We start from the raw sequence: 24,227 nt of genomic DNA, 5'->3' as shown, positions 1-24,227 counted from the left end.
CCAAAACCATTAAACTATTTTGGTTAATTTGAGGAGATATTATGACTATATGCAGGTTTGCCACAATGACATGGCATTTACAAATTATCTGTTTATGGGAAAGACAAAATTCCGCTACAAAATAATTCACAAAATATTTATGACTTCCGAGAACATCCGTTTCCTTATATCCCATTCTATCCTATCCTCAACGCTTGACTGCATTGAACAACCATTAATCAAGTGTAATAAAAACCAGCAATGTAATCTTTCATAGTCTTATTACAATCTTCTTTGGCAAAACGAGGAACAGACTACAGAAACAAAAAATAAAAAAGAGTAATAGAAAAAACAAATCACGCAAAATGAAATGTGGAAAAGAAACTTTTGTTGTGGGAAACAACTTGCCGCAATAACTCGTAGGGAAAGGGAAACATATGCAATGAATCATAGAAACCAAGGATGGATGTTAAAACAAAAGAATAGGAATTGTGAACAAACACAAAAGATGAAGTATATATTTTTGTTTTGAAATTAATGAACAAAAGTCATTTGAATGGAAGAACAAAGGAAGAAGAACGATAGCAACAAAAGAGGAAAGAAAGAGGAATTGCAAGAAGTTTGATTATTGCCCCTTTAAGCTGAGTTGGAAAACTACCAGCCTAACTATTCTGCAGTGAAAACACCACAAAATTAAAGCTTAAAATTTAGCATGAAATCAAAGGAAAGGAAAACCCTTTTCATATCACATTCAGCTGTCTATATGCTGGAAAACATCCTTCAGACTTTAGACTTTATGCAATTATCTGCCTGCAATTTCTACTTTTTTTTTCAAATTTCAGTATTAATTACCATCGTAGCCGCATTGAAACTGTTATTATCGTCATAGTTTTCCTTTCTTTTCATTTCCATGGCATATCCTTCCCTCCATGCCATTTTCATTTCTTATCCTGTTCAAATGTTGTTGTTGTTTCTATTTTTTCTTCCGAAAGTCATGCCTAGACAGGTAAGTGATTTGTGTATTTTCTTGTAGTTTGTTCGAGTCATTGTTTTGCGGCCGGATGGTAATAGTTTGCGAAACATATCATCCACACTTGTGCCACATGTACAAGGGGATTCAAGGAAAATAAATGTTCCTGCTGGAGTGCTGCGACCTATGTTTAAGCAATTTTATAATCCAGCAAACATTTGTCTGCTAAAAATAAATGCATATATTATATGGACATAGGCTTTAGTTTGCTTGGTGCGCCAACAATACTATCTCTTAAACCGAACTAATTGGCTAAAAAGTAACGATTGGTTAAAAAATCTCTAATATTTACTGTATTTCAATACCAACTCGAAATTCTGCATCTTAAGTGTAATTGAATTATATCATGATTATAGATATAATTTAAAGTCCAAAGGAACTAACATATGAGAGGAATATCCGCCTTTGAATCGATTTTTACTAAATTTGCGGAGGAATTTGTGTCTGAATCGATATTCATTACATTCCATCCTATTTGAGTTGATATTACACTTTTTAGGTGCTATATCAAAATCCGATCCGATCTCTGTAAAATTTATATATACATATGTATATATGTATATATATATATATATATATATATATATATATATATATATATATATATATATATATATATATATATATATATATATATATATACATATATATATATATATATATATATATATATATATATATATATATATATATATATATATATATATATATATATATATATATAGCTATAGCTATATATAAGTTTAAACCGATTTTCACCAACTTCAATAGGGTTCGTTCTTCGATCAAACAAATATTTAGTGGAAAATTTCATCTCAATCGGATAATAAATGCGACCTGCATTTTGTTCACAAAAATACCTGGACGAACAGACAGACGGACTGACATGCTCAGAAAGGGATTCTATGCAGGTTATCAAAAATTCTATCTCGTTTTCTTTTGCCATGACCACCTTGTTGTACGCTTACATTGAAAAGCCGATACAATGTTCGGTGCGTATTTTAGTCCAAAGACATAGTTGATATTGGTCAAGGAGTGGCTGTTGCGTTATCGGTTCATATTGAACGATTTTTTGATCACTAAAATTGAAGAGTAGGATATCGACAATATTTGTTTCTAACAGGACGGTGCTAAGTGCCACACAGCCGAAACTACACTCGAGCTTTGCGCTCTGTTGATAAAAAATTCGTATTATGTGTTGCAGAGCTGATGTAGGTTGGCCACCTAGGAGCAACGATTTGATACCGTTGAACTATTATTTGTGAGGCCCCGTCAAAGATAAGTGTTAACCCGACAAAACAGAGAAAAGTGGTGCTTTAAGAGACGATATACGTGAAGCCATTAGTGATAAACTGATGTTCACAATCGATAAAGTTCTTAAAAATTGGACTAGTGGTATAGGCTACTACTGTATGGCCTGCCGGGGCAGTCAGTTGAAAAAATTTCTCAAAAAAGAAACAAGTTTTGAGAAAATAATCGGTAGTCCGTTTTTATAGCATTTAAAAAACGTTATATGGCGGACCCTGTTCCAATGTTGTCACATTTATGATTCTGCAGTAACTGATGACCTTCACATTGAGTTTCTTGATTCTAAAATCAGTTGAACAAGGGTTTCAAGCACATCACAGTTTTTGAAAAGAGTAGCTACTCCTAAATGTGGAGCAGTTCTGGGAAGCGATAAACTTTCTGTTTTCAGGCTTACCGATATTCGCTGCCAGCTGTTGGGGACGGCTAGTTGGCAAAACGTCAGATGGATGAGAAATAGATAGGAAATGTACACAAAAGTCGACAATGACGATTTTTGACGAATAAAGTAGTTTAGCTGATAAGTGGCATGATGCGGGTTTTGTTAAAAATGTCCATCCCTTTTCGAAGAAAATTGTGTATATTGGTCTATACATTCTTATAGCCCACATACAAGGGTACCTCTCTAATTTCCTAAAGGACTTTTTTGAGTTTGGAATTTCAATATATTCCGCTCGAATTCTGGATCTTATAGATTTATTTTCAAAGACTCACTTTCCAAATGGCCAAGGATATTAGGAGGTCGGCTTTGTTGAGGTAGAGGGCCTACATAAATGATTTATTTATACCCTCCACCATAGAAGGGAGGGTATGATTTTTATTCCGCTTGTAAAACCTCGAAATATATATTTCAGACCAAAAATTCTATGTCGATTTAGTGATGTGCTTCCCAAGCAGACAGATGGACTTCTGTGGAAATCACTCTAATTTCTGAACGAAATGAAAAAGGCTGATAAAATTTTACTCAGATGTGTGTTTAAGTCTTGAGGATTTTTGCGTAGAAAATGAGCTATATAGGCTCACGTTTCGATATAGTCCCCATATAACTGTACCGACAGATTTGAGGTTTTTTGCTGTAAATTGGGAATATGTCTTCCCAATATGTAGAAAAGATCTTTGCCGAGAACGGAAAATATATGTCCTAACCCCATATCACTGTATCACAGGATATTCAGTATTCTGATGATTTGTGTCACAGTTTTCTTTGGATTTATTTAAAATTTGAAAAAAGTTTCCTGTACAGATCCACGCCACCTTATAACGGTACCTCCCCACATTCGGTATTTTGATGATATTGGCTACATTTTCAAGAGGATATTTTCAAACTTGGTATATGAGGCACCACCTTCTCTGGCAAAAAAATTGGCTGTAGAGATCCACGCTTTCGAATAGGCCCGATATAACTGACATTCGATATTTACCTTCTATGAAAAAAGTTTCCTGTACAGATCCACGCCTCCTTATAACGGTACCTCCCCACATTCGGTATTTTGATGATATTAGCTACATTTTCAAGAGGATATTTTCAAACTATGTATTTGAGGTTCGTAATAGGCACCACCTACTCTGGCAAATAATTGGCTGTAGAGGTCCACGCTTTCGTATAGGCCCAATATAACTGACATTCGATATTTTGATGATTTTAGCTAAATTTGTTAACAAAATCATCTCAAACTGCCACCCATGGCAGATAATTGATCATAGAGATCCACTTTTTAATATGGTCCTATATAAGTGTAACACCTGATATTTGGAATCTTAAAAATTATAGCGGTAGTTTTTAATGAATTTTCTTTTTACATTTTCCAAGTTCGTCATAAACGGTGGAGAGTGTTACCCTACTGAGCCCACCCCCCTTACGTCAAATCAATTTTGCCAATGTCTGCGATAAGATCTATGTGGTAATAGTCTTACAGTAGACTTTGTATTGGCGACAAGATATCACCATGAGTTGAGTCGGTCAACCTTTGTGCGTCCTTCCTTGTAATAAGGCTACGGGTTGCAATTTTAATCGGATTGCCAGTAAACAATTTGTTTCGGAGGTTCTAACAGTGAAAACCTTGCATTTTGGCAAGGAATGGATTACCATACGGGTCAAAATAAGCAAATGCGTATGTTTGGAATATAGAATTTCTCTCTAAGTTTGCAGTTAAATGATGCCTTTCGAACTTTTCTCATTCTTCATGTCTTTCTAATCGAATAGGGAAGATACTTAAAAAGCCATGTTGTTCTAGTTATTATAAACAAAAACTTTCTTTTTTAATAGAAAACCTTTTAGTTCTCAAAATGTGTATTTGGCTTTCCGACAGCAATTACTCAGATTGTGTTAATCCTACCTACTCTATTGTAATAGTCCTTCTTTAAGGAAGTAAAACATATTCTAATGAAAAACGATGCTACAACAACCTTAGATCGGATATTGTTATGTGCTCAACAACCACATTGTCAGTTGTACCCTTTTCTTGTTGTTATTATTGTACCATAGCTTCCTTCTTTCCCTCATTTGTGATTGTTTTAAAAGAGAAGCAGAGCTTTTTCTTCTATTTTAACTTCTACGCATCTGCTGCTTTTATGTGGTTTTTTCCCATTATTATTATTAGTATTGCTTACCTCTTCCTGTAGAGTGGCTGAGTAGTAGTTGTTGTTGTTGCTGATAATTAAATTCATTTCATTGTTATAGTTGTGGAACATCATTGTGGCTGGGTTATAATAAACTGAAAGAATGAAGAAGGTAAAACAAAACCATTAGAAATGTGAGTATATTTGCATTTTTATCAGGTCTGTGTATCTGTGTGTGTGTGTGCACTTGGTTTAAGACTTTAATTTTGAATGGTAAACAAATGGTTTGTGGATTTAAGTTAATAAAGAAGTTTTGTATATTATATGGAGTATATTATTATGTAGAGTTTTAGTGAAATATTTGTTGTTTATGGAACTATGCAATGTATTTGATTTTGATAAAAATGATAAATACCAATGTGGTTTTGTAGAATCGTACTTCCGTAATACGTTATATGCCAACTCTTTATATGGAAACGAGGACTAACTAGAAAATATTCTTTCAAAGATTCTTGAAATCTGATATTTCCAAAATACATTCCAATTTAAACTATGCCCCTCTGATTTGATAGAAAATACTAGCGGAAGCAAATGGAAGGATAATTCAAGTTTTTTTCAAACTATAATTTTCTTTACGTTTTCAAAAGCATAATTTGAAGGAATATCAAAGCCTAATAAAATAAAATCAAAAAATGCCGGATATAGCATAAAATTTTAGAATAAGTTTAGATTTCTTCGAATTGGTCACTTTTGGCACGAATTATGGCCTTCAAACGGCCAATGAAACCGTCACATGCTGCCCGAATTTTGCTCTGCGGTATTTTGGACCATTCCCGACGATCGACACTTTGGTATTTTTTAGTGCCAACCTTGCTTTCCAAAACATCTAGACACAATAGTCCAACGGATTGGTATCCGGATATTTTGGTGCCATTGTGGGCTAGAAAAGAAGCGAGAAACCTAATATTGTAACCATTCTTGGGTAGCGCGTGCTGAGTGCGATGGTGCTGAGTCCTGTTGGAATACCTAAGGTCTGCGGCCAAAATGTTTGCGTGCCCGAGGGTTTAATACACCCTCCAGATAATTTTCGGCATTTATTCAGATGTCACGGTTGATTAATACGGGCGGAGAGCGACCATCGGCTGTTTTGCCGGCCCTCACCATCACCATGGCCGACGCTTGAGTTCTGGTGGCCAACCGAAGGTGCACATTTTCAGCTGACCTCTTTGGCAAGTAAACACGATCAGTTTGTTTCTTGACAAACTGCTGGACAACAAATGTTTTCTCATCGGAGAAAACCAAATTCGGCGGTTCCCCATTTTCGGCCAAACGAAGCAACTCTTTAGCTCTTTTGAGTTTATTTTCTTTCTGTTGCGGTGTAAGTTCTTGATGATTTTGAAATTGCAATGGCTTTACCACGAGCTAATTTTTCAATATTTGCCAAATGAAGTATTGCGATATGTTCAGCTCACGAGCCATTTTTCGGCCACTGCGACGTGGATTTCAATCAAGTCGCTTCGCTACTTTTCGAACCATTGCTGCTGATGTTGCTGTTTTATTCCGTCTACTTCTTTGACGTTGGGTTACGCTACCAATATCACGGTAACGAGTGGTGGTACAAGACACAAAAGATTTATTCACATTTAAATGCTGGAGTCCTCTAACGATAGCCACTTGTGGTTTTCCAGCCAAATATAAAGAAATCACACTATCACCCTTAAATTCCATCACAAATAACTTTTTTTTGGAAAATTCTCACCAAAATGCTTTTGTAAGCTTGTAAACAACAATAATGAGCTCTCACTCGAATAATTTTAACAGCTGTAGGACGAGTGGCAGCAATCTGAAGTTGTTGACAGTTTTTTCGTCTCACCCTGTATGTACTTTTATGGAGTTTCCGACGAAATTTTGGAGGACTTGTTAACGGAAAGACAAATTTAATATACTCTTCATTGTATGATTATTTTTTGGTAATATTATCAGAATCTGAATCGTAGATTAAAAGAAGAAGGACTATCTTGAAAGGATGGCTTACATACACAGTCTGGATTTTTGTAATGAAATTATGGCCTTTGTCGAGGATTTTAAAAAGGAAGGTTCAAGGAGATTTTATAGCCATTACTGTGAATTTTTGATTTATAGGAAATTGGGGCAATATCATAAATTTAAGGATCTAAAAATTTTTTAGGAATATTATAGATTATTTTTTTTTTTTTTTAATATTTTGAAGGACTATCGCACATATATTTATGGATTTCCAAGGAATGTTTTTTAGTCATCTTTGTTTATTAAAAGAATTTTGCGAAAGACTATATGAGCCATAGTTTTAAATATTTAAGAATTTTTGTAGTGGAGTTTGTGGAGGCACTTTTTACAGTAGAGGCATGTTAACATAAAAACCGTAATTATGCGTCTGAAATGACTACATATAATTTTTTTTTTTTTTTAATTAAACAAAAAATTCGGGTTTAAAATTGTAACCCACTTACGTTCCCAATTCTAGGTAAATTTATCTGCTCTCAATTATTTGACTCTGTAATATCATATTTTTACACATCAACGCCTTCCATAAAATCAAACAATATATCCATTTACATATGCATGGGTGCGTATACTTTATGACATCACGTATACGCACCGTTGATACAGAGTGGGGATTTTCTTACTCCAAGCTTGGTGTAAAAATTTAACATTTATTGCATAGCAGATATCCACTTTCACCTTCGTGTGGTTTCAACTGTCGATTACAGTCGACTTCATAGTAATTTCAAAAGTACCAATCAACTGCAGATTAATTAGCGTTAATTAAAATTTCAATTCTAAAATTAACAGCAGAATTGAAGCATTAGTTGGAATTCATTGAAAGGGATTAAATATAAATTGAATTGGAGTGCGAATTGAAGGGTACGAAAGTGTGAAATATTTATGAAAATCTGTGCTACATTCTTGTCAGATGATTAATGTTTTAATTAAGCCGCATAAAAGTTCATTAAAATGCAGATAATTGAAATGCCAATACAATTGCATATTCACACACACATTTGTGGAAGAAATCGAGCAACTTTATTTTCCCATTCGATTTTTCTATTCCAGAAAGGGATATATTTGTTTTGTTTATTGCCGATATTATGACAAAGTTGATTTAACTTTCTAACGAGCATTTAATAAGAATTTCGATTACTTAGAATTGCAATACCCTTCTTTCTTTTTTCCCATTTTTCTTTCTCCACAAAATGGCCAGAGGGTCGTTGGGGGATAACAAGCAAGCAAGCAAGGATAATAAAAATACAAACTAAAGCTTTTCGAAAACGTGGCAAACAAAACAATTTTCTTCGGACGTGATTTTCTTCAAGAAAAACTAACTCACCAACACCGTGATAACTTTCATTACCCAACACTTAAAGGTGTAGTACGTGGCATAAGAAATGGAGAAGCAAAAAAAAAAAAAAAAAAAGAGAAAAAACGTTAAACTTGCAAAATACTGAAAAAAAGTTATAAAAACTGCACCACATAGTTGCTTCTTTTTCGTTCGGTGTTATATGACACCCCCTCATCGTGCTTAAACTGTTTGCCCGTCTTAAATTGTGTTGACTTGATGGTCAACACTTCGCATCCAATCAGAACTTAGCCAAGTGTTGGCGGAATGGCGCTAAAAATCCCGCTTCAACAAAAAGTATTTATGATGGCAGAGTTTCATGTCTTCTACTCTTTATTTTTCTTTTGGCTCATCATTTTCTCCATTTTTTATGGCAAATTAAATAATTTTATATACTTTTCCGCTTTTGGTAACAGTGTTTCGTTTTCGTTCTCTCCCTCACCCCCTCGATAATGCAGTCATGACTTTATTTTTCTGCTGATGCAGCAAAAATAATCTAATATAATTTTCTTTTGAGAATTGGTATGCAAGAAAACGTGCAAAAGAAATGAGTTTTTCTTTCTCCCACTCTCTAATTTGAGGAAAGGGAAAGCTGGGTGTGCTTGAAGAGTGGAGTGGAAAAACTGGGCCATTTAGTGGAATGTGGTCTTGATTCTTTCAATGATAATTGATTAAAAATTTGTTGATTTCGAAAATCTTCATCTGGGAAAAGCAAAAGGGAACAAATATAACAAAAAGGGGATAAGGAAAACAAAAAGAACCATTTTTGGACTTTTAAGAATTTCGAAGAGACTTTTGATGCTATTAAGTAGATATTTAATGAATTTAAGAGAATGCTAGAGTCATAAAGTTTAGTTTAATTTTTTTATACTCTCCACCATACAATGGAGGGTATATGAACTTCTTCATTCCATTTGTAACACCTCGAAATATAAATTTTAGACTCTACAAAGTAAATATTCTTGATATGCTTAAAATTCTATGTCGATTTTGCGATGTCCGTCCGTCTGTGGAAATCACTCTAGCTTCCGAACTAAATAAAATAGGTTGATACAATTTTAACCAAATGTATATTATGTCTGCAGAACTTTTGGTATTGAAAATGCTCCACGTTTTGGTATGGCCCCCATATAACGGTACCGCCCTATTTTCGGTATTTAGGTGATTCAAATTTTTCAAATTTGGTATTTGAAGCTCGTAATGGATATTACAGCTTATGACACAAAATTGTCTGTGAAGGTGCACTTCTTCGTATAGCCCTCATATAACGGTACCTCCCGATATTCGATATTTTAATGATTTTAGCGACATTATTCACCGGAATTGTTTCAAGTTTGGTATTTGAAGTTCTTAATGGATACTACAGCCTAAGACAGAAAATTGTCTATGCATGTCCATGTCTTCGTAACCCATATATAACGTTACCTCCCTATATTCGGTATTTTCATGATTTTAGCGACATTATTCACCGAATTTTGTTTTTCAAGTTTCGCATTTGAATATATAAGATACGGCTACATTCGGTATTTTGAAGATTTTAACAGAATTTTCTTTTTTTTTTTTTGAAATTGTCAAATTCGTTCCATATGGTGGAGGGTATTAAAAGTTCGGCTCGGCCGAACTTGTTCTATATACAGGTTGCTTGAAATTGATAATGATCCTATATTGGCCCAAGTTTAAGTGTTGCCCCCACATAGATGTTCGGTATTTTGAAGGTTTTGCCACAATTTCTAACCAAATTAGCTGAAACTTGACAGTTGGGGTTCTTGGTAGGTCTCGTATCTCCAAAAATATTTGTTACATATTTGATGTAGCCCCCATATAAGGATACCTGCTGATTTTGGTATTTTTGAGGTTTCTGCCATAGTTGCTAACCAAATAGGGTGAAACTACGAATATTGAGGTTCTTGGTTCTCTCCCTGCAAAAATGTTATATTTAGGCCCACTAATTGGTATAACCCCCATGTAAAGGTACCTCCAGATTTTCGGTATTTTCAAGGTTTCTGTCACAATTTCCAACCAAATTAGCTGAAACTTGACAATTGGGGTTCTCGGTAAGTCTGTTCTTGGCTTGTTTGTTTGACTCAGGTCCATTAACGGTATGACTCCCATTTAACGGTGCCTCCAGATTTTTGGTATTTTTAAGGTTTCATCGAAGGTTTTCAACCAACTTAGATGATGGGTTCCGCTACTCGCTATCAAGCAAAAGGAAACGAGATAGACCCATAGTTCCTTTTCATGATCTGCATAGAATCACATTCTGAGTCGATTTATGCATGTCTGCCGTCCGTCTGTCTGTCCATGTATTTCTGTAAACAAAGTACGAGTTTATTGCCCGATTCAGATGAAATTTTGCACAATGCACTTGTTAAGGCCAAGAACGAACCCTATTGGAGATAATCGGTCAAAATTTAGATGTAGCTCCCATATATACCTTCATCCAATTGGCCTTTTATTGTCCACAAAATTTGTAATATCATCCCAAATATCATGGAATTTTGCATATACGACCAAATTAAGCCTTGAAATAAGTATGTCAAATTTGATCAAAATCGCTTCAGATATTTTTGATATTGATATTTTTGTCCTCCTCAGCCGTAACATGCACTCTGTAGCAATGATATTTGGGGAAATATATCAAAGACAGCCCAGAAATACCTTTTCTAAGTTTTATCGAGATCGGTTCAGATTTGGATATAGCTCCCATATATAGTGCACCAAACGTGTAATATTAGGCCCAATGGGATGGAATTTGGCGCTTACGGCCAAATTGAGCATAGAAACGAGTATGTCAAATTTGGTGAAAATCGGTTCAGATATAGCTAAAGCTCCCACATGCATTGTTCATCCGATTCGTTATATTTTTATTTTTATATAAATCTTTACTAAATATGCAAATGGGTGTATCATAAAGTCGGTCCGACTTTTTTACTAGTTTATTTTATTTAAAATAAATTAATATTCGAAGTTAGCGTATTTTATTCTTTCCGTTCGTTCGAACTTTAAGCCCTTTTTGCTTGTTGAAATTAATAAACAATAAATATGTTAAAAAAATACTCCAAGCCTATTCTGAAAAATTAAATTTTTAACAGTTTCAGCTGTTTTCTTATTCCCCAGCATAAATCAGGAATAACTGCCACCTATAAAATTAGAAACGACAAAATATTGCTTATTACGAAAAAATGGAAGAAAATAACACAGAAACTAAAACGCTGACCACGATTTTACCCTGGGGTGAGATTTTGCTGGAACGACCGTGCTATCAAATTTCTCATTCCAGACAAAATAACAACAACAATGTTAGCATATTGAAACCATAAACAAGTGTTGGTAATTAGAAGAGGAAAATATGTTATGGTTCCAAGGATGTGGTTTCTGCTTTGGTGGCAAGGAAAAGATGAAGCTTATGATGATACTGGTGAGCCAAACCGCGTCAAAGATGGTGTTTTCCTAAAGATGGTAGAAATTTATGGTTGCCTCATAAAATTCATTATTCTCTTTGATGACAAATGGTATGGGAGATATCTGCCTTGAGGGCAATAATAAATAATCTGAGACCATGAGTTTCCCTCGTTTTTCATAAAAAACATCAGGTGTGTGTATGTGTGTGTGTGGTAATTAGATATTATTAGGCTGTGGATTGAGGAGATTTTTTTTCGAATTTTTTAATTTCCTTATTTTGTTTTATTTCATTTTTGGTCGTTGCATGAGCCAGTCTGGGAGACTTGAGACATATTGCAACAAAACAAGAGAAATTAAAGCCAATTTATTTTCATTTCATATTTTTCAATGGCATGTCCTTTGTTGTGCTTGCTTTTGCTAATAAATGTTGGTAACAATTTAATGTCCTTTTTGGGCTAAGGCTTTTTGTGTGTCTGTCTGCTCTCTGAAGTGTAATGGAGAGTCCTTCAAGAGGCAATACTTGAGTACGGTCACTGCCTGAATGATGCTGCTGCTGATGATGATGCCGTTACATTGATAATGACAGACAATGGACACATTGTGTTTTATGTAGGTATATATGAGTGTATGTGAAAGAGTTAACAAATATTATGCCAAATTGGATTTACTCATAGCTCTTTATGTACAAAAACACACACACACACAACAGCAAATAAGCAAGCCATTATATTTTTGAGCATCAGCACAACATATAGCCACTTTGAGCCATGTTACAACTTGGCCATGTATATGCATTTATCAAAAGAGTTACAAGTCCATACATTTGTATATATGCTTATACATATGTACGTAATATCTGAATGTCTGTCATTTTGAGTGTGTGTTTAACCCTTTAATATAGCACTTGTCGTTACATTTAAATGACAAGCCATGGACCCCAGTTGTTCAGGGTTGTATCGTATTTTGTAGCTTGACACACACACACACATATGTATACAAATATGATTTGAGGTCTCTGTTTTCTTCATTTACTGTTGTCTATGCTATTCTGAGAGGGAGTATACATTGCTGAAGTGTCAAATCTCTCATACTCATGGACAGCTATGTCTTCTTGGCACATTCTTTGACATTTAAAGGATTTAGAAAAGAAATGAGGGACAATTCAAGTACTAAGTCAGTTGGATCTTGATGGATTTTATTGCATTATGCAATTATTATTTGTTGAGCTCTCCCTCTCTTTAATGCCACGAGAGAAAGAGAGATGTGCAGTATGAGGTAAGTACAGTGAAGGGTTGTGTTAAGTGAGTTACAGAAAATGTACGTGATATTTATACAAAAAGGTTTGTTTCATTTTTAAGAGTATATGGCTGCAAATTTAACAACGTGTTAGAAAGGGTTTTCAGAGCTGGATTGAGTATGAAGGAGTATTGTTTGAAGAACTAGTAACATAAAAGCATATCGGAGCTATAACAATTAAATATTTTAAAAATATTATATAAAGGAGCCGTAATAGTAAATATTTCTAACTTATTATATAAGATTGTGTGGTTGTTTTGGATAACCTTTTCAAGGCTTAGGGTAGGACGTCAGTACAAATTTTACTCCAGTGACAGGGTAAGGGTCAGGTTACATTGGAACTCATTTGTGGAACCTATAATGGAGCGGATTAACCAACACGTTGAGAACGAGAAACGAACCCTACACCTAATAAACCCAGTAATGGGAGACAAAAAGAGGCTGTTACCCTACATCACTATCAATATTTAGTAGAGCTACCCGTATTATTTTGGGAACTTATGGGGAATCAGATGGAACTAACATACGCGAGGTATATCCAACTCAAAATTAATTTCCACCAAATGTGGAATTTGGCATTGGTACCTCTCATATCAAATAAGATTTCATGATATGACCTCCAGATGTATTATATTAAACAAGTAAAAAAGCAGTAAGTTCGGCCGGGCCGAACTTTGAATACCCTCCACCATTTGAAACGAATTAAAAAATTTTCAAAAAAAAAAAATAAATAAATAAATAAAATAAAATCCATTAAATATTCAGATAAAATTTTTAAAATACCTAATATCGGAAGGTGCCGATATATGAGGGATATACGATATCGTTAACCTATAAAGAGAATTCTCTGTCAGGGGGCAAAGTGCTCACAAAAAACTCCTTGTATAGAATTTCAGCCAATTCCGTTGAAAAATCTGGCTAAAATCATCAAAATACCGAATATCGGGGAGTACCGTTATATGGGGGCTATACGATATCGTGAACCTATATGGGCTATACTCTTTCAGGGTGTAAAGTGCTCAAAAAGAACTACTTGTATGGATTTTCAGACAATTCCGTTTAAAAATGTGTCTAAAATCATCAAAATACCGAATATCGGGGGGTACCGTTATATGGGGGCTTACGATATTGTGGACCTATATGGACTGTTCTCTCTCTGGGGGGGGGGGGGGGGTAAAGTACTCAGAAGGGATTCCTTGTGTGGAATTTCAGACAAATTCATTAGAAAATGTGGCTAAAATCATCAAAATATCGTATATCGGGGGGTACCATTATATGGAGGCTATACGATATCGTGGACCTATATGGACTATTCTCTTTCAGGGGGTAAAGTACTCAGAAGGGACTCCTTGTGTGGAATTTCAGACAATTCCATTAAAAAATGTGGGTGAAATCATCAAAATACCGAATATCGGGGGTACCGTTATATGGGGTTATACGATATCGTGGACCGATATAGCCCATCTTCGAACTTGACCTGCCTGCAGACAAAAGACAGATCTGTGTAAAATTTTAGCTTCCTATCTTAATTCGTTTTGACTGTAGCGTGATTACAACAGACGGACGGACATGGCTAAATCGTCGTAGAATTTTACGCTGATCAAGAATATATATACTTTGTTGGGTCTAAAAATCGTTATTTCGATGAGTTACAAACGGAATGACGAACTTAATATACCCTCCATGCTATGTATGGTAGAGGGTATAAAAATGTATCTGAGCAATAGATATATGAGAAGCGATGGGGGTCTATGGGGGCTATATGAAGACGGGGACCTGCAAAGACAATTTTCTGTCTTAGGCTGTAGTATTCAATACGAACTTCAAGCACCAAATTAGAAATAATTATGGTGAATCATGTCGCTAAAATCATCAAAATACCGAATATATCGCCCATTTACTAAAAAACCTACTGGCAAATTTAACATGTGTGCAAAATTTTAGCCTTCTATCTCAATTCGTTCGAAAGATAGCGTTATTCCAACAGACAGACACTGAAATTTCAATTAGCATTACAAATGAAATGTTACGAATTAATACTAAAATGTTCCGGGTTACATGTGAAAACTGTGTAGTTCGCGCTTATTCCTAATGTTAGAATTCTTGCTTTATCTGTACACCCAATACAAATGTTACCATATTTTATACCTATTAGAACTTATGTTGCATAAAAAATTGGCTTATTCGGCTTGTGTTCAGCCATCTGCATCCTGCAAGCCCTTGGGATTTTTTTTCTTATCCTTCATAATGTATTAATATTTTTATTGGAAAACTAAAACTTTTTTCCAAACATTTACAATTTAAAATTCGGTTTGGTATTTTAAAGCAATTTTCGTTATAAAAGAAAACTTTCCCTCTCTCATCCATCCAGACCACTTAAGTTAATTAACAATATATTTTTTCCTAATTTTTTTTTTTTTTTTTTTTTTTTTTTGGGAGGGAAAACATAAGCTTCTAACACAAAATCAATAGAACTGCTAACTGAATGGGGTAACAATGGCAACCACATAACTTTCAACTTCCAACTGGTTTAGTGCTGATCTGCTGAGAAACAACAGAGAAAAAAAAAAACTGGCAAAACCCAATCAAATTTATATGGAAATTGAATAAAAACGGAGAACAAATTCAACTTGGAATTGTTGTGGTTAACCAGTTTCAGTAATTCTGAGTGGCACCCTCCAGGTTTGAGTTACATGTAAAACTGAAATGTGCCAAACAAATTTAGGAAACAATTGTTATTACAAAAACTCCAGGACAACAACAACAACAGCAGCAAAACAGTAAAAATTATTTTACCCAAATGTAAAGAACTTACTAGCAATTTGACTATAGCTCTTGGACTATGAACAAATAAACCAAAAGGAATAAAAATAAATAAAAAAAAAAAATAACCATACACACAGACGCATACACAAAATAGTTTTTGGGAAATTTTTTCGGGCAAAAGGATTGGCAGTCTCCCACAAAAGCATGAATGGAGTAGGACATGAAACACATCTGTTGTGTGCTGCTGTTGTTGTTATTCTTATTACTCACAACCCAAATGATAATAAAATCAAATGAACAATATGGTTTAATTTTTTGGGGGGGTTTCTCTTCCTAGAAAGGAGACACATTTCAGTGTGTGTGAGAGAGAGAGGAGAATTTTGTGGCATGAAAGTGTGCACAGTTTTGCTAGTGTTGAGAAGTTAAGAGTTGAAAACGTGCTGCCTTACTTTTTGTGCAGAACTATTTTTCTTGGTTTTATGGTCAACAATTAAAAGTAAAACTAAATGTTTTTTGATGAAAAGTTTTTTTTTCCATTTAGTTTTAAATTGAAATTAAAATCCAAAGTTTATTGGGAAGATAAAAAAAAAAACTAGAAACAAAATGAATATTAAACAAGTAAAATAGTATCAGTCGGTTTTGCCGACAGATGTATACCCCCAGCCTTGAGTTATGAACGTGACAGATTTGAACTATATCGGCTACTTCTTGTACTTTATATGAGATAGGTGCACATTTTCGGAAATATGCGTCAGGTAACAGATATAGCGGACCAAAGTATTCCATTTTCATACTTCATCTAATACAGATAAAATATATTGATATGTGCAAAATTTGAAGGAAATTGAACATTCGTATCCAATTTTATGCGCAATCATAAATTCCGACAAATTACATATTCATATCAGAATACTGTGTGGGAGGTACCAGAAGGAGTGGACTGATATATTCCATCTTAACACCAGACCTTGGGTTGCATTAAATATTGGAATGTGTGAAATTTGAAGACAATCGGACTCTTACATCGCATTTTATAAGAGTTTTAATTATTGAAAATATTGACCCTTTGTGGGGGAGGTACCAGAAGGAGTGGACCGATCTTGTCCATTTTCACACTTAACCTAGTACTGATGCAAATATTAAGATTTGCAAAGTTTGAGCAAAATCGGATTATCGTTTCTCTTTCTGTGCAAAAAATATATATTTCTTTCAAATTTCGACCATTTGTGGATGAGGTACCAGAAGGAATGGTCCGATATATTCCATCTTAACATTAGACCTTGGGTTAACATAAATATTGACATGTGTGAAATTTGAAGACAATCGGACTCTTATATCACATTTTATAACAGATGTAATTATTCAAAATTTTGACCATTTGTGGGGGAGGTACTTGATGGAGTGGACCGATATTGTCCATTTTCACACTTGACCTAGCACTGACTCAAATATTAAGATTTGCAAAGTTGGAGCAAAATCGGATTACCGTTTCTCTTTCTGTGCAAAAACTAAATTTTTTGAAAATTTCGAACTTTTGTGGGGGAGGTACCAGAAGGAGTGGACCGATATTGCCCATCTCCGAACTCGATCTAAGTTTAACAAAAATATTACGATGTACCAAGTTTGGACCAAATCGGATACTCCCTTCGAGAGTTATCGTGCGCACCAGCCAGCCAGACAGACAGACAGACAGACAGACGGACGGACGGACGGACGGACGGACATCGCTAGATCGACTCCAAATGTTCTGAAACGGATTTGGTCCAAAGAGACCTAGGGTCTAAAACCGTTATTTCGACTAGGCACGTTTTGGCCGTATCAAATGATATATACCCTCTGTAGCCATATGGCTGAGGGTATAAAAATGGAAATAAAATATATAATTTTTAGTTTTAAATTAAAACTGTTATATAACTTGTTATGCCACAAAAAGACTCTGTAACTTTTTGATAAAAAAAGTGGACACGGAGATTAATGCAGGTAAAATATTTTATAAAAAATTTTGGCACTGAGCGTTATAGGTTTCAGTATGCCGGAAAAATATTCCCTACAATAATTATCTTCCCTGGAACTTGAAATGCCAAGACTATTTTAATAACGAAAATCTGTAGGTATATATTTATATGAAAATATGGGAAATAGGGGCATTGTATCGAATATTCTGAATGCAAAAATGACAACGAATAAATGTCAAGCTTCAAGATAGGAATTAGTAAAAAAGTAGCTAAGTTCGGCCGGGTCGATCTTTTAATTCTTGAACTTGAACAATTAAAAAAAAAAAAAAAAAATCCGAAAATTACCACTCGAATGACAACTGTTATGCCATGTTTACGTTAGAACTTTTTGTAGGGTTAACCTACTTTGAGAGGATTTATTTGAAGTAAAAGTAATGGATATGACAATTTAAATCCAAATCCAGTGGGTTAACCCTCATATATATAAACGTACTTTTACATGGGGACTATACGCAGACGAGGATCTGCTTATGAAATTTTTACGAAATTTGAAACATTCAAAATCATGAAAATACCGAGTATCGGGAGGTACCGTCATATGGGGGCTATAGGTATTTTTTTGCCATAGGTTGTAGTACTCCGAGGCGAACAGCTGAAGCTAGAATTGAAATTTTGGGTGGGGATCACTCTTGATCCGAAGGTGTCAGATAAGGTTGGGTTTTAGGAAATTCGTACTAGAGCGGTACTAAAAGTATTACATTTGGTACCATTTCGTATCATGTGAAAGGTTGGGGCTAAAACCTTAAATTTGGAAAGGCCGTACTAAATTTGGTTCAATTTGAATGTGGTGGGCCGGATGGAGCTGGAATGCTGAAATTTGAAATTAACCTTAATGGGATGTGAAGGTAGTTTTCGAATTTGTAAATAAAATACTAAGACGTACTAATTTCAAATTCGATCTGTACGATTTCGATTTGGTTAAACCGATAGAGCTGGAATGTTGACATTTGGGAATAAGATGGCTATTGCATCGTAGGTCTGAGGTATGTAGGTAGTTTTGGAAATTCGTACTCATTTAGTACACATAAGTTTCGAAACTTGGCACAATTTAAATTTTGGGAGAATCGTTAGAATTGAAGTTCTGAAATTTAGAAATAAAACAAGTTAAAAAGTATCAGTCGGTATTACCGACAGATATATACCCTCAGCCTATGTTCGATTAAATAGTCGAAATATATTTGACTAGCGTTACAATTATTCAAACGTTTGGCCCTCTATGGAGCAGGTTCCGAAGAAATGGACCAATATTGTCCATTTCGTATCGGACCCAAAAATATGATATAAATATTCCGACGTTACTGGTATGGATTATATCGACACATTCCTTCACTTTATATGAGATATGTAATAATTTTTTTTAGAAAATGTTAAAATGTGCGTGATGTACCAGATAGAGTCTACCGAAATATTCCATTTTTATACTTCATCTGATACAAATAAAAAAAGTATTGAGCGAAATATTGGGCAAAATTACAAGAAAGGATATTTACTTCCAATTTTATGCGAAATCATAAATTCCGATAAATTTCATATGCATATCAGGCTTCTTATTGAGAGAAATATTTGAGCATAGCAAGTAGTAAAGAATTGCTAAATTGTTTCGAAAGTTATGACAGATAAAATTATTGAAAATTGTGACCCTTTGTGGGTGAGGTACCGGAAGGGGTTCGCAGATATATATCAACTTCACAACAGATCTTGTGTTGACAAAAATATTTGTATTTGCTTATTTTGCTTTATTTGAGCGTTTTGTTTTTCAAAATCTTGAACCCTATGTATGGGGGAGGTACCAGAAGAAATGGTTCGATCTATACCACCTTTATAACAGATCTTGTGTTGATGGAAATATTGAGATGTGCCAAGTCTAAATAGAATCGGATGTTAATTTGGCGTTTTATAAGCTTTATGGATATTCAAAATTTCGACACTTTGTGGGGGAGGTACCAGAAGGAGTGGACCGATACACTCCATGTCAACACCAGATCTTGGGTTTATAAAAATATTGGAATGTGTGAAATTTGAAGAGGTTCGGATCCTTACATCACATTTCTTAAGAGTTATAATTATTCAAAATGTTGACCCTTTGTGGGGGAGGTACTTGATGGAGTGGACCGATACTATTCATTTTAGCACCTGACCTAGGACTGACACAAATATTTGGATTTGCAAAGTTAGAGCAAAATCGGATAATCGTTTCACTTTTTGTGCAAAAAATATATTTTATATATATTTTTTTTTGAAAATTTCGACCTTTTGTGGGGGAGGTACCAAAAGGAATGGACCGAATGGACTCTTAACACCAGACCTTAGGTTAATAAAAATATTGGGATATGTGAAACTTGAAGACAATCGGACTCTTACATCACATTTTATAAGAGTATTAATTATTCAAAAATTTTAACCTTTGTGGGGGAGGTACTTGATGGGGTGGACCGATATTGTCCATTTTCGCACCTGACATAGCACTGATAAAAATATTAGGATTTGCAAAGTTCGAGCAAAATCGGATTGTCGTTTCTCTTTCTGTGCAGAAAATATTTTTTGAAAATTTCTACCTTTTGGGGGGAGGTACCAGAAGGAGTGGACCGAAACATTCCATTTTCACTCTAGACCTTGGTCTAATAAAATTAATGGGATGTGTGAAATTTAAAGACTATCGGACTCTTAAATCACATTTTATAAGAGTTGTAATTATTCAAAATTTTGACCATTTGTGGGGGAGGTACTTGATGGAGTGGACCGATATTGTCCATTTTCACACCTAACCTAGCACTGATGAAAATATAAGAATTCGCAAAGTTCGAGCAAAATCGGATTATCCTTTCTCTTTCTGTGCAATAAATTCGTTTCTTTGAAAATTTTGACATTTTGTGTGGGAGGTACCAGAAGGAGTGGACCGATATCGCCCATCTACGAACTCGATCTAAGTTTGACAAAAATAGTACGATGTACCAAGTTTCGATCAAATCGGATACTTCCATCGAAAGTTATCGTGCGCACCAGCAAGCCAGACAGACAGACAGACGGACAGACGGACAGACGGACGGACATCGGTAGATCGACTTCAAATGTTCTGAAACGGATTTGGTCCAAAGAGACCTAGGGTCTAAAACCCTTATTTCGACTAGGCATGTTTTGACCGTATCAAATGATATATACCCTCTGAAGCCATATGGCTGAGGGTATAATTACTATTAGAAATATGATTGCTGTTGAAGTGTAGGATTGCGATATGGAGGTAGTTTTGGTAATTTGTTGTTATATGTACTGAAATGTACTAAATTTGGTACAATTTGGGTTTGGAGGGAACCGATAGAGCTGGAATCCTGTTGGAATGTAGGATTGGTATATTGAGGTAGTTTTCGAAATTTGTACTTATGCGCTAAAAATACTAAATTTGGTGCAACGTCAACGGATACTGCTTGAAATCGGAAATTTTGTATTACGATCACTGTTAGTGTGTAGTGTTGAGATTTGGACGATGTTTTGGAAATACGTACCAAAAAGTACTAGATGGTGCTAAACTTGGTATTTGGGTAGGAAATTGAGTTGGAAATCTAAAATTTGGCATTATAATCACCATATGTGCATTTTGGTTTATACTTATCAGGGAATATTGAAATATGTCCTAAAAAGTACGAGAACACAAAATATTTAATTTGGTATTTGGGGGAAGAGTTAAAACAGGAAATTTGTAATTTCAAATGGGGATATTTGATGTTGCGTAGGATATATGCCAAAAAGCGTTTTTTGGAAATTCGAACAATAAGTTTATCGACTATTAAAGTGAACTAAATATCGTACTACTTGGATTTATGTAAACGATAGTTGTAAAATCTTGAAATTAGGTATGACAATAAATTCTTTGGTAATGGGGTTGATTCAAGGAGGTGGTTTCGGAAGTGTGACTAAATATAAGAACTATATTAATGATACTAAATTTGGTACAATTCCATTTTGAGTGAACAAAAGAAAAGAAGAAGAAGGTAATTTGTAATATAGGTATTAGGGTGCCTGTTGGTGGTAGGTTTGCTAAAAAGAGGTGGTTTTGGAAATGTGTACTAAAAGTGCACGAAAATACTAAATAGTACTATATCTGGAAAATTTTATTATTCGTTGAAAAGATAGTGCTTGATGCTTAATCTGTTATGTTATTGTCGTCGCTATGTTCATGTTTAGCCGGGCCACATATACTTCGTTCCTGAAACAATAACAATTGTACAAAATGTACTGAATAGTACTTTAATTGGTATTGGGTGAAGGGATAGGATAAAATTCAGAAATTTCATAATCGGATTACTAATGATATCTGTGCTTGAGATTTGGAGGTGGTTTGAAAATGCGTCCTATATTTGTACGAAAAGTACTAAATGGTATTAAATTTGGTATTGGGTGAATGTATGATGAAAGCTGGAATATTAATGTTTGCTATAGAAGTAAGTCGTTGTGGGAATTCATACAATATATGTACGAAATGGTACAAAATTTGACCTATAGTATTGGAATAGAATTTGAATTATGGACTTTGGTATTAGCATTTTTATAAATGCGAGGCATTTAGATGCGTAGGTAAATTTGGTAATTCTTACAATAAAGAGATAATTTAGTGCTTAGTGATACGAAATTTGGTTGCAGCGTTTAGATAAGGAGGTGTGTTGGAAATGCCTATTTTAACTTGTACAAAGACAGAAGACGTGCGGAACTAATTGTCAAATGACATTTAAGTGATAATTTTCCAGAAGAAAAGTTATTCGTAATGGAATTCAAGCGTGATAGTACGATTACTTTATATTTGGCTGGAAAACCACAAGCGGCTATCGTTAGAGCACTTCAGCATTTAAATGGGAATAAATCTTTTATGTCTCGTACCATCGCTCGTTACCGTGATACTGGTAGCGTAGTGCGACGTTAAGGAAGTGCCTGGAAGACAACAGCAATATCAGCAGAAATGGTTCGAAAAGTAAAGAAGCGACTTGATCGAAATCCACGTCGCAGTGGCCGAAAAATGGCTCGTGAGCTGAACATATCGCAATATTCCATTCGGCAAATATTGAAAGATGAGCTCGAGGTAAAGCCATTGAAATACCAAAAAGTGCAAGAACTTGCACCGCAACAGAAAGAAAATAGACTCAAAAGAGCTAAAGAGTTGCTTCACTTGGCCGAAAGTGATGAACTGCCGAATTTGGTTTTCTCCGATGAGAAAACATTCGTTGCCCAGCAGTTTGTAAACAAACAAAATGATCGTGTTTACTTACCAAAGAGGTCAGCTGAAAATGTACACCTTCGATTGGCCACCAGTATTCAAGAGTCGGTCATGGTGATGGTGTGGGCCGTGGTATCAGAATAAATCGACCGTGGTATCAGAATAAATGCCAAATATTTTCGCGAAAACGTTCTGGAGGTTGTATTAAAGCCTTGGGCACGCAAACATTTTGGCTGAAGGCCTTGGGCATTTCAACAGGACTCAGCACCATCGCCCTCAGAACGCGCCACCCAGGAATGGCAACAAAATGAGGTTCCTCGCTTCATTTCCAGCGCACAATGGCCACCAAGATACCAATCCGTTGGACTATTGTGTCTGCCGTATTTTGGAAAGCAAGGTTGGAAATAAAAAATACCAAAGTTTCGATCACCTCAAGCAATCGCTTCGCCGGGAATGGACCAAAATACCGCAGAGCAAGATTCGGTTTCAAGCACGTGACGGTTTCATTTGCCGTTTGAAGGTCATAATTCGTGCCAAAAGGTTACCAATTCGAACAAATCTAAACTTATTCTAAAATTTGATGCTATTTGTGACATTTTTGCTTTCATTAAAAAAATTGAAAAAAAAAATGTAAATATTATGGCGTTTAACTTTGTCGCAGTTTTTTTAATTCACCCTGTACATTTTATACTGTTTTTCTGCCTGCAAAAAATCGGCAAGGTACTCTAAATCAATTTTCCGTGCTCAATTTCATTTACACTGCCAATTGCCTTGATTTTTCCGATTTAATCAGGTTTGAAAAGTGTCCTTATTCTAAATTGGTAGCAATTTGTGTTGCCATACCTTATTCCATCCATTTATATACTTTTTGCCTCTTCGATATCCCGTGTGCAATTTCTCATGCAATTGTTTTCTATTGCCACGATTTAGTTGAGTTTAGTTTGGATAAATTGTTCTTACGTTACAATACTAACAACAAAGCCCCAACAAAACCCCGAGTCAAACAAAAACAAACCCTCGTTTTTACATCAACGTGATTCACAGTTACAAATGCCACGCCAAGCTGGAAAAATAGCAATTTAGTAGTTCGTCACACTAGTCCTGGTTGGAGGCTATCAAAAAAATGCCTTCAACAAAAAACAAGACATACACACAACATTGTATTCAATCAGTTTTCGTTAAGACAGAACTTTTCGCTGGATCTGTGTACGTGTGTGTCTGTGTGCAATGACAGAAAACAAAACTAGATTTTCACATTGCAAATTGGAAACAAAGTTTTGTTCCGAAGTTAAGCAA

General features: G+C 35.0%; 1 protein-coding gene across 1 annotated transcript in view; it reads right to left on the bottom strand.

The window, feature by feature from the left end:
* Nucleotides 1–218: 218 nt before the first annotated feature.
* The window catches only part of LOC131801753 (uncharacterized protein K02A2.6-like), a 79,323-nt gene continuing 55,314 nt past the window's right edge, over nucleotides 219–24,227 (bottom strand). Inside the window, exons 2-3 of the mRNA XM_059120697.1 lie at nucleotides 4,925–5,028; nucleotides 219–293 (exon numbers count right to left, since the gene is read on the bottom strand). Of these exons, the coding sequence (XP_058976680.1) occupies nucleotides 219–293; nucleotides 4,925–5,028 (179 nt within the window). The remainder of the gene's footprint in view (nucleotides 294–4,924; nucleotides 5,029–24,227) is intronic.

The sequence above is a fragment of the Musca domestica genome, unplaced genomic scaffold (assembly GCF_030504385.1).
Source record: "Musca domestica strain aabys unplaced genomic scaffold, Musca_domestica.polishedcontigs.V.1.1 17, whole genome shotgun sequence".
Taxonomy (NCBI): domain Eukaryota; kingdom Metazoa; phylum Arthropoda; class Insecta; order Diptera; family Muscidae; genus Musca; species Musca domestica.
The sequence above is the reverse complement of the archived record's forward strand: the minus strand, read 5'-3'. Positions and strand labels throughout refer to the sequence as shown.